We start from the raw sequence: 12,358 nt of genomic DNA, 5'->3' as shown, positions 1-12,358 counted from the left end.
CAATCATTTAATAGACCATCCTCTTTGGCTACTTCTACCCAAGAAATGGAATCAGAAATATGGGCAAGGGGGCAGGGATTGCTTTTCTAACCCCAGTGATCACCACCAGCAGAGGCAGGGCTAGCTCAAGCACATACCTGTTTTCAGTTAAATTCTTAATTTTCAAAGCAACAGGTATTAGAAGGGACACACCACCTGTCCCACCCACCTCCTCACTCTATCCTCCTAGATAGGCAAAGCTCTTTTACTTAAGGAAAAACTATATTTTCCTCATTTCTAAAACCAAATTATTAGTTTTCATATAGAAGTATAGGTAGCATGCCCACCAATTTGAAAATTCTCCTGGGGTTGAGCCATTTTCCTTAAAAGGAAAGGCCTCATTCCTCTTCTGGGTTGGTGCTCAGGCTCTTAGAGAAAGACATGACTGCTGAGAAGGTGGGAAAAACCAAGTGCTGAGAGGAAGGCGACACAGCTTTAATGACTGTGTCATAGCAATCCCTGCCCTCCTTGCCCATATTTCTGATTCCATTGCTTGGGTGGAAGCAGTAAGCTCACTGGGGGCCCTGAATGTTTCTACTAAAGTAATAATTTGCACTTAAATCCTGAGTGGAAACTCTCAATACTGGATGAAAGGAGATGGAGTTAGAGACTCCACAACCACAGATGGTTGAAGACAGAAATGAGCAGATGAGCTTCTGCCTGGGGTTGGGGAAGGATGTGATTGGGAGATTCACAAAACAAAGGGGCTTCCTCTTCCAGTTTGGGGTCGCTCCTCCCCTAATTTGAAAAGGGCAAGGAGCTAGCAGCAAGAGAGGTAGGGGTGTTGGATATATCTGGCTCTGTTTTCTGGTTCTGGGCTTAGAGAAAGAATTGATCTCCCTGAGCAAAGAAGATGGATAGTGCCACTGCAACTTGGTCAGAGGAACTGAGTGAAAGTTTGAGAGCCACTGAATATGTAGTAGAGATCTCACTGAGAAGGCAGAACTTGATGGGAGGCCCCTGTGAAGTTCTCTCATGGGAAGTGGCTGCAAGAAAGAGATGGACATTGGCCTGAGGGAAATCATCACCACTAAGGAAGTGCATTTTATTTTATTTTATTTATTTATTTTTTGAGACAGAGTCTCACTATGTCACGTTTGGTACAGTGCTGTGGCATCGCAGCTCACAGCAACCTCAAACTCTTGGGCTTAAGCAATTCTCTTGCCTCAGCCTCCCAAGTAGCTGAGACTACACGTGCCGGCCACAATGCCCAGCTATTTTTTGTTGCAGTTGTCATTGTTATTTTAGCTGGCCCGGGTAGGGTTCGAACCCACCAGGCTTGGTGTATGTGGCTGGGACCATAACCACTGTGCTACAGGCGCAGAGCCAAGGAAGTAGATTTTAAAATGTGGATCCCATGGGAGCTCTCAAAGTACTTCAGCAAACAGGGCATCTGTGCTTCAAACTCCACCTGGCAAATCCCTCTACTACAGCCATGTCCCTACCTGACAGCTCCCAACCAGTGGCTCTGAAGACCAGCAGCATCAGCATCACCAGAAAAGATGTTACAAATACAAAATCTCTCACTCCTCACCCCAACCTACTGAATTAGAAACGCTGAGGTGGGGCCCAGCCACCTATGTGTTAACACGCCCTGCAAGTGATTCTAATGCATGTTCAAGTTTAGCCTCAGCTATATATAAAAGTGTCCTTTTTAAGTGGAGGACAAGTGCCTGATGAGTGTAGAATTATTCTTTTATTTATTTATTTTTTTGCAGTTTTTGGCCGGGGCTGGGTTTGAACCTGCCACCTCTGGCATATGGGGCTGGCGCCCTACTCCGTTGAGCCATAGGCGCTGCCCAGTATTATTCTTAAATGTGAGAAATTAATACTCAAAACTGAAAAGCAAAAGGTATAAATGTTGTATAGTTTATAGAGCAATTAAAAACATCAAAATTGCTGAACTGTAGTTGAATGGGAACACACAGGGATTTTTGAAAGTGAATTTTGGGAAAGTAAAAATGCACCATCTGTGGATGTAGGATAATTACTCCCTGTGTGGTAGGGGCACACAAGGAAACGGTGTCGTATGAAGTAGCAGAAGTCCTTTAATCATGCAATAAGGTAAAATCTGGCATTGCATAAACTTGTCCTGATGAGTGATGTTAAATGCTTCCTATTCCTCTCTTGATTTTATTTAATGCTGTCCTTGGGGGAGCAAAAGACGGAGACAGTATCTATAGATCTAGTGGGATGAGAGTGATTTCTCAATGGAATTCATAATAAAAAATGGTTTCTGTTTTCCAGGCTAGCAGCTTCTCCATCATTCTAACTGCCTGCCCTTCATTCTATATCTGGGCTGGAATAATTCCCAGAGAATGGAGTCATTTTCCTGACGGGAACTCTCAGCACTGACTGGAAAGAGAAGAAGATTAGTGGGGTTTTAGTTTTTGTCCTGATATAATTTGGAAGTCTCATCAACTCAGAGGTATCCTGCAGACACATTTTCTCATTTTTTCTTTCTTGTTTCTTAACTGAAATTTAACACTTGAGGCCCCTTCTTTTCTTGTTGGTATTCTCTTTAATAAATATGTATTGGTATGCATTAATGAAACACCTACTGTGTGTAGTGTGCAGTGCAAGATGATTTCACAATCCACATTTTCATCTTGTCTTCTTCAACATTTGAAAAGAAATAAATGATGAAATATCTCTCCTCACCCACTTGTCACTATTTTTCCAGGCACTGATTTTGACACTTTATGTTGCTTTTCAAGTAGAGAAATTGGGATTCTTCAGATTTTAAGCCATTTGTTAAAAAGCAGATAATTCTTAGAAAGCATGAACACATGAATATCTTCTCACAGTGGGATTGCTGCCTTGATCTATGACTTTCCTGGGTTCATACTTTCTGTTGCTTATTTTTCTGCTCAGTAGAGGATAAGGGGTGGTGGGAGTTGCACAAAATAACAGGTAATTACTTCCACTCTTTATTGTGCTACTTAATACCTTTCATCATCTGAGGCAGATATGTTGGGCCTCTCCATCCTTGCAGATATACAGTGTAACCCCTGGACTCTGTTTACCTGCCTTTCACCAAGGCACCCGAGTCACTATGGCAATCAAATATGGTACTCCTCCAGGCTGCAAGGCAGAGATGCCCGCACTGTAAGCACAAGGCAACTGACTCCCAGAAACTGAGATTGCAGTAGTTTTCAGAATTTGAGACACAGAATATCTATATCTACAAATATAACTTCTTTTTAACATCACCAGAATCATTAGATGAAGGAATGTTTAAGAGCTAGGTAATGACATGAACTTTATTTATCGAGAATTCAGAATAGGAATTTGTATGATTTTTCATGAAGATACACTGGGTCTCTGATCTACTAATCTTAGTCCATAAATTCCTAGCACTGCACATTCTGTATTTGTATTCCTCTTTAACAAAGCAACATCATGTCTTTCTGTTGTTGTTGTTGTTGTTGTTGTTTTGAGACAGAGTCTCATTCTGTCACCCAGGCTAGAGTGCCGTGACCTCGGCCTAACTCGCAGCAACCTCAAACTCCTAGGCTCAAGCAATCCTCCTGCCTCAGCCTCCCAAGTAGCTGGAACTACAGGTGCCTGCCGCAATGCCTGGCTAAGTTTTCTATTTTTGGTGGAGATAGGGTCTGACTCTAGCTTAGGCTAGTTTCCTGAGCTCAAGGAGTTCCCCCTCCTCCTACCTCAGCCTCCCAGAGTGGTAGAATCACAGGCACAAGCCACTGCACCCAGCTCCTATCTCTTTTCAACACTTGCCTCAACCCAGGAAAAAGTGATCATGAAACAACCATCTGAAATGAAGTCTGCTTTGTGCTTGTCCCTTGGGAAAAAGCTTTGATCACCAGATGTGCTGTGGGTGTCTAGCAGGCTGCTGGCTTTTGCCCACGATAAAGAAGCATCTCTGAAGGTTTAGATATTTTTAAAAATAGAAGCAAAAAGGCAGCCTGTGAGTCTCGAGAGTATATATGAATGGCACTTTTGCCTTCCCCCACCATTTCTAGGGTCACCTCTTTTTCCAGTGTCTCCAATTGGCCCAAGCTGTCTGGGGTTCCACGTTTCTTGTTTTTCTGGGACATGACTTGGCAGGGAGCATGCGGCACTGTGCCCTGAGCATTCAGGTGGTTTACAGCACAATGCTTCACTCTTGCCCTCATTAGAGTCAGCTGTCTGCAGCACACAGGCGAGGACGCAACAGAGTCTCTGTATGCACATAGCTGTGCATCCAGAGAGGTGTCAAGAGGGCAGGGCTCCTCCTAGGAGTCAGCCCTAGCAGCAATATGTAAATGATTCTTTCGAGTTGCCAGGCTGGCCCTGGTGAGTCTGGAAGATCACCTTGCCAGTGGGCCCGATGCCAGACTGACAGATGGCCTGGGCTGCCTGCGGCATAGCCAGGTTTGGGCTATCAAGTGTGTTCCCTGAAGGTAGATGACCCATCCAGGAGTGTCAGGGAAGCTGTTCAGGGAGACAGCTGAACTGCAACAGGGGTTTCTTCTCCCTCCCCCACCGCAGCATGCAGTCCTCTCTCTGAAGTTGGGAAGACCAGCTTTTTCTTTCCACTCTACAGAAAACTCTGGACCACATGGGGTTTGGTTGGTGTCCAGCCTAGTCTCTACATGATAGCCCCTCACTGAGGTGACCAAATGTTGCCATCAAATGGAATAACTACTGTAAAGGTTAAAAAGATAATAAAACAGCAAACTCTGTTTGGGAACTTAGTTTAGAAAACCTGCGATCTCTGGGGAGTATTAAGAAAACATTGAACTTGAAAATTGTTATGATGTCATATTTTCTAAGACCGCAGACCTCTTGGAATGTTCTTTATCATTTTTTTAATAGCATGAATTCCTTTCTCCCCATTTTTTTAATTGCCATATATTCATGGGGTACAAGTGCACTTTTGCTATGTTGATAAATGGCATAAGGTGACGTTGGGGCCTTCAGTAAGGTGCATCCATCCCTGGAGCAATGAACATTGCACTCACTTAGCAACCTCTTACCATCCACCCTCCCTTCTACACCCCCTCCCTCTGAGTCTCCACTGATACATTCTTTTTATGATACTTGGAAAGTAAATGTATAACATTTTCTCTCCCTCATGCTCAGAATAAAGCCTGGGGAAAGTTCAGGTTTCCTGATTCAGCCTGTGGATTTGAGATAAAGATTCAAGAAGAGAACCTTTTAACTCAGAACAAAATCTGTTTGCAGCTATTTTCAATTAATGTAAAGTATCTGGTTACTGGGCATATTGCATAATGCATCACAGTGCAAACCAAACATTTTCAATACTGACGATAAACTCCCTGGTAACAATGAAAAATGAGGCAATTTGTTAAATTTTTTAAGAATCCCCTAAAACAGTATTTCTCAAGACTGAATGAATCAACACTTCAAAGCTGAGACACAGCTGAGGGTTGTCTGCGCGTGCTCATGATGATAGGAAATCTAGAAGGAAACTGGAAAAACCACATCGCCCTCTTTAAGAACTAGAAAAACTGTCAGAAGAATTAAAATTAAACCTCATGAGAGTCGGTGGGTATGGAAAGTCACCAGCTAGCTAATATTAACATAGCTTGCAACAGAACGCTGTTGCTAGAAATAGGACAGTCACATCACTACCAGTAGGCAATTTGCATTTTGTGGACCAGCCCCTAAATTCCTCCTGGATCTCGTTGCCCTCTGGGCATCGCATTTCTGGACGCTTCTAGATGGTTCATATTTGGCTCTCTGGTTTCACCAGGAACTCTACCCTAAAGAGGAAGCAGCAAGGAGAAAAACATCTATTATGTTTGCAGGGAAGTGAGAGAGCTACAAACAAATCATTGGGCATTTGAGGAATTGCAAAGTTTCTACATTTCATATGGTTGCTGACAAGGAGGTGCTGACAAGGACCCTCTTGCTTTCCTCACTATGGAAAATCTGTTGCCTCCATCTAGATTCTCTTATTTCAAAAAATATCCTCTGCATACAATTAGGAAATATTTATCTACACTGAGAAACCAAAGAGCTGAAGACCAGGTATCATTTGTTTATATTATCTTTCAAACTAACAGTGCTTGTTTCTGGGTGTTGCTTTTACGCTGCTTGGTGATTTAGTTTCTGCTGGTTTATGTGCTTATAGGCACAGGTCAGATCCTGCCTGCAGCTGTTCAGACTTGGCAATCAGAACAGCAAGCAGGCTTGTGAGGATTTATTTGAGCTTGGAACGTTTAGATCCTGAGATTAAGCTGGGGTTCTGTAATGAAACCAAGTGCTTTTCTTTCTTCTGAGCTGCTAGATCTGGTCTGTTAGAGTTAAATTTTGGATTCCTTGATAGCTTTTCAATGCCTCAAATACAAATTTTGAAACTAGTACTATCTTGACAAAGAAAGTATCTGGGCCCTAGAAGTACACTTGTCTTCTTGTATGTATTTGTGGTTATGTTAGCATCACTGGGATTTGCAAAACAGAAAGCATTTTATAGAGTGTAGGTATCATTGACTTAAAGAGATCATTAATGAGCCGCAAAGATCATTCAGAAGTAATTGGTCATTTTCTGTGTGTGGAGGATAGGAGACAGATTGCTGCAGTTTTCAGTCTTCATACCCAACCAAAAGCTACAATTTCTAGTAGGAAACACTAGCATGTGGGAGGATAAGCATTTAAAAACTGTTAAAAAAATCTGATCACTTCTCATTTAAAATCATGCACTCATTTTACTTCTCGAGATTTATATAATTTCATCCTTTGCAATCTATGAAAAAGGTATTTCCAAAAATTGCTTTTATGAATTATACCAAATTATTGGAAGAGAGAGCAATGTCAAATCATTCAAATGGATCATTCAAATGATCCATTTGAATCCAGTGGTTCATGTAGCAGGGAGTGGAACAGTGGGTATAATGTAAAGGACAAATGTACAGCCACACTGAAGCCTGAAATAATCATACATTGCTTGCATATTGTGCTTGTAAATAGAACTGCAAACCTGTGCAGAAGACATTACCAATGTCCTGTGTTTGTTCTCCTTTGTGATAGGACATGACCCACTTATAAAACCCTTCCAGGAAATGGAAGCTAGGGTCAGCAGATGGAAAAATCCTCTAATGACAGGTTTATCAAAAGTCAAGGCCTAATTTGGGAAATGAAAACCATTACTACTGTTCAAGAGGAAACTGCTTTTATGCCCCCACTTTAATGATTTTACGAGAGCTGAAAATTCAAACAGACTCTGTTTACTAAGGGAGCTGGGCTGGTTCAGTTTATCTCTTAGGCCAGGTGTCACAACGAAAAGCAAAAAATCTCTTGGTTTCCAAGTTTTAGCATGCTCTTGCTTTTGAAGTAGAAAGCCAGGGAACCAAGTGGTGGAGCTGAGTTTTTGTTTGCCACTTTTGCGATGTTCACAGGCTTCTTCAGGCATCATTCATCATAAGGGGAGGAAAAGTGGCTGAAAAGATGAGGCTGAAACTGTGGAACATGGATTAAATGCCTTCCCCCCCTCAGGATTATAAGTTTTAAGAGATGTGGCTTATATGACTTGTACAGTTCTCTGTGTGTGTGTGTGTTTTGTAGTTTATTTTAAAGCTGCTAACAATGCATTCAGAAGGACGTTAGAATTTAACTGGAAACCTCTGACTTGGATGGGGCGGGTGGTCCCATCTCTAGTTTACAACCATTTGGGACAACCCAGGACAAACTGGAAGTGAGCATCATGCTGAGTTCTTAACTCCCTATATAAGTTAATTGAGAAATAAAGAAAATAACATATTTGAGTCCTTTCTAAAGCCAATTACAGCTCTGCAAACCTAATGTCTCAGAATTAGAGAAATTAGGTCAGAGTGAATCATGACTAACCTTGGAAAGCTTGTTGGAAAGTTATAAAAGAGGTTAATAAAGTCTGCAGTCTGAATGTTTGTTACCTCTAATCCTTATATTCCTGTGAAACTGATCCTTGTTGTAAAGCTGAAGGGATTGAGACATAGAGCTCTTAAGAGATCTTGCTCAAGGCCACACAGTTAGAAGATACTGAAGGAAGACGTGAATCCCTCTCTCATGGCTTTAAACTTCATTCATTTTAGGTGTTTGATACCTGAACAATCTAGAGATAGCAACATATCACATGGCTAACCTTTCTCCTAGAGAATATTTCCAAAACTTCAGATAGTCACATACCACTGTCATAATTCTTACCATAGTGTTTACCATCTACATGATTAACTCATTAATATTTTTCTATATTTATGCTACAATCACATTATTAAAGTTAAGTTTGGGCCAAGTGTGGTAGCTCTTGCCTGTAATCCCAATGCTTTTGGAGACCAAGGCAGGAGAATCACTTGAGCCCAGGAGTTTAAGGTTGCAGTGAGCTGTGATGACACCACTGCACTCTACCTAGAGGTCAAGAGCTCAAGACCAGATTAAGTAAAAGTGAGAACTTGTCATTACCAGAAATAGAAAAAATTAGCTGGGTGTGGTGATACATACCTATAGTGCCAGCTTCTTGGGAGTCCAAAACAGGATGATTACTTGAGCTCAGGAATTGAAGGCCAGTCTGAGCAAGTGTGAGACCCCTGTCTCTACCAAAAATAGAAAAAAAAAAAAAAAAAAAAGACGGGCATGGTGGCATACACCTATAATCCCAGCTACTTGGGAGGCTGAGGCAGAAGTATCACTTGAGCTAAGAAATTTGAGGTTTCAGTAGATATAATGATGCCAATACACTCAACCCAGGGTGACAGAGCAAGTCTCTGTCTCAAAATGAATAAACAGATAAATAAACTTAAGTTTGTTTAGAAAAAAAATTCATATCACTACTCTAAATGGAAAACCACTGTCATTTACCATAAATTGAAGAATAAATAAAATAAAAGCAATATAGCATTAAATTCTAGTTAGATACTATTACCTATAAAATCTCTGAGCATGAAACTTGCTCATTCATTAAGACAGTGGATTAGCTTTTAAGAAAGGTGGCAGGGCATCCTAGTAACAAACTGAGAAACTCTGGTGGGTAAGGATGGAAGTGAATTAAAAGGTTGACAACTTTCTCAATCCCAAGTGATCCATTGTTACTGAATATAGTATCTACATGACCTTCTCCCACCCCACTTAGTGTCAATTCTACATACTTGAGCAATATTATCCCAGAACACCATCTGCTTATCTACCTTGGTGCCTTCAAATACATTCCCTCTTTCTAGCCTAGAATTCCCTCTTATACTCAAAACCTGCCCACCTGGAGATCTCCTATGCACCTTTAAGACTCAGGTTAACTGGGGTCAATGAAAAAGTTTTCTCCAGTGCTGCTGGGAATGGTGAAGTACAACCCTTCCTTTTCAAAAACATTCTGTTTGCTTTAAATAAGGCTCCTTACTACATTCTAAGTAGTAAATCATTTGCCGACTCATCAACCTTCCTCACCCATGCACACATTGATTGGGCGTTATCTTGTTCTTTGTTCCCACAGGCTCACTTTGGAGACTCCAAAGGCTGGTGTAAGAATAACCCACACCCCAGGAGAGTGTACACACCGGATTGCTGTGGCTCACAGCTTTTCTTGCCTTTGCTGGTCTTTTGACTAGGTCTAGAATGTTTTCACACCCCTATTATGTGTTTCAAGTCTAGGACTTTGTTACATTCACCTTGCCCTAGGTGCTTTCTTGATTAACACTTCTCCTCAGTGCTCTTCCCCTTGCACTTGTGATCACACAGGCAGGATTTGACATGAGCTTTTATTGTTGGTTGTGGTGTTATTCTTGTGATGCAGCAATCAACAGGTTGACAGTTTATTTATCAAACTGAGAACTAAATATCTCATTCTTTGCTTTCCTAGACTCTCTTGTAGCGAGCATTTCACAAAGCCCAGTCCATAAATAGGTATACAATCAAGACCATTAGTTAGATCAATATGCTGAATGTTGGGGAAATTTATTAAATTACTATTGGAACAATTCAAATGGTGTGGTGGCGGTGGCGGGGGGAGGGGCAGTCTGAGCCTAAGTGAGATCTCAGACGGGTTTGGGTAGGTCTGATGAACACATCTATAAGGGTGTATGGTTGCAGTTATGTTGTTTTGATCTGAGGACAACAGCCAAGGTGTGGCTCAGATGTTAGTATTCAGCTTGTGGGGAATGACAGGGACTTACAGGCAATGTTCTGAATACTGGAGACCCAACAGCCTGCTCTGTGGCTCAAGTGACCAACTGGGACACTGAGTAGGAAAAGGAGAATTTGCTTCACTTTTGGGCAGACTGTAGCCTGGCTTTAGCCTAGTGAGGCCTGCAAGAACCAAGAACCCTATGAACCTTCAGGGAGTACTGCTCTTTGGGGTCAGCAATACTTGTGTAGACATTATTCACCAGTACCAACACCAAACAACAAGGTGACAGTTTGTGAACTCTCTCCCTTGGAGGGCTCCTCAATTCCCATGGTTTCCAATACTACCTATTTACTGACAGCCCCCAAATGTTCATCTCCAATGCATTTTAGGCTTGAAAATCCAATTGCCTACTTGACTTCTCCACCTGAGTGTCCTGGGAATGTTATAAACTGAATGTGTCCAAATGATACTCATAAGCCCCATCCCCAAATCTGCTCTTCCCCAGGTTTCTCCATTAATCAATACAAAAGCTCAAACCAGAACCATGGGAGTCACCTTGGTACCTCTCTTTCTTCCCCTCACCTCCCTTTTCCAATATTTTAGAAGACTGGTGAATTCTACTTGTAAAATAGTTATTGAATTTTCCATCCTCACCCTACCAACCCTGCTACACCATCCTCTCTTGCTTGAACTATACCAATCACACTCCAATTTGTGTCCCCACATTCACTCTTGATATCCTGCAATTCAGATCCTTTTAGCACTCAGAATTTTCTTCTTTAAATGAGAATCCTATTTTACTCCAATGTAGGGAACATGATATTTCTGTTGGCTATTTTAGTCTCAGTGCTAAGCATAAATCTGGCACAGAGGTGATAAATTTATGTAATTGAATGAATGACGGGGACTTCATAATTATTAGAGAAGCTGGGACTGAAGAGTTTCAGGGGCTGGTGGGTATTTCAGCGCGCTGAGACGCTGCTATGCAGGTAAGGGTAAGATATGGTGAAAATAGGGTTATTATTTTTAATAAGTGGAGGCTGGTGAGATCTAGGAGCAATAACATAGAGGAATTTATTTTATGAGTATGGAAGCTGTATCAGAGGTTAGAAGATTTGCCCAAGCTCATGTGGCTCATTCATGTCAGTGCTGGGATTAGAATTTGACTCACTTAACTCCCATTTCAGAGCTCTTTCTAGTAGGTATTGTGAGTCTCTGAACAGAGATGTAGAAAAGGAGCGTATGTCTAGCAAGCAAAGAAAAAAAGAATTATGCTGGCAGAATCCATAAGGTAGGTGATGGCTGAGACTCAACTTGATAAGTTGAGTCTGAGGCCAAGAAGGGCCTGCTCTTTTGAGCCTTGTTCCTCAATTTACACTGCCCTTCAGCAGCCTTATCAATCTGAATCTCTCCTACGTGTCTGCAAGAGGAAGGCAGACAAAGGGCCAGAAAACAAAGGCTGGCTAATTTCACAGACAAGAATTTGGGATGGTCTATGCCAATAGTGCCTTACTCCCTTGAATAAAGAGACTTCTTTCTAAATAAGAAATACCATCTAAAGGCTGACCTGACAAATCTTTCCTGTTTTAACAATGAATCTGCTTAAAATGAGGATAGTGGTCTTAGGAGCCATAGGGCACATTACTGCAACTACATTTTAATTACGATTAGAATCAAATTTTGTTTTGGAGGATCTTCTAAAGTTTCTCTTCAATGGCTTAAGAAAATGTTTTCTAATTGGAACAGGATCACTGGATTTTTATTTCCTGCTTTGTTTCTTAATGAATGCTAACCTCAAAGAGGGGTTGTTAAATAAATATTTGAATTTAATTTGAACTTTAGAAACTTACTTCTTCATTTTGGCTTTTATACCTGCTGTGAGTAATACTACAAAATATAAGGAACCTCCTGTCTCCCCCTCACACACACCTAAAATTTGGAATATGACATGCGAGTTCAGAGTTGCTGGTATAGGCTCTGCCTTTGTAGGTAAAATGGTAAACATTTTACTATAGCTTGGCTTAAATGTTAAGAGTTTTTAGCTCCATAAAATAAGTGAGTTGGTTATATCTTGAGAGTAACCAAAGTTATCAATTTTTAAAAGACTTTTTTAAAATAAAAAGACATGAATTGTAGTGATAGTTCTAACAAATTCCAAGGGGAAAACAAGAGTGTTTCTCCATGTATTTGGGCTTGTGTAGAGAAAAGCTTTAATTCTTCGGGACCAAGAAGAAAAGGATATACTTATAGAATTTAAGA

The 12,358-nt window shown here is 41.1% G+C and overlaps 1 protein-coding gene across 2 annotated transcripts in view; it reads left to right on the top strand.

The window, feature by feature from the left end:
- The first annotated feature begins 5,615 nt into the window (after positions 1-5,615).
- ATP2C1 (ATPase secretory pathway Ca2+ transporting 1) overlaps positions 5,616-12,358 on the top strand; it is a 178,366-nt gene continuing 171,623 nt past the window's right edge. For both annotated transcript variants that reach the window (XM_053598477.1, XM_053598476.1), the window contains exon 1: positions 5,616-6,039. In XM_053598477.1, the coding sequence (XP_053454452.1) occupies positions 5,932-6,039 (108 nt within the window). In that variant the 5' untranslated portion in view covers positions 5,616-5,931. The remainder of the gene's footprint in view (positions 6,040-12,358) is intronic.

The sequence above is a fragment of the Nycticebus coucang genome, chromosome 8 (genome assembly GCF_027406575.1).
Source record: "Nycticebus coucang isolate mNycCou1 chromosome 8, mNycCou1.pri, whole genome shotgun sequence".
Classification (NCBI taxonomy): domain Eukaryota; kingdom Metazoa; phylum Chordata; class Mammalia; order Primates; family Lorisidae; genus Nycticebus; species Nycticebus coucang.
The sequence above is the reverse complement of the archived record's forward strand: the minus strand, read 5'-3'. Positions and strand labels throughout refer to the sequence as shown.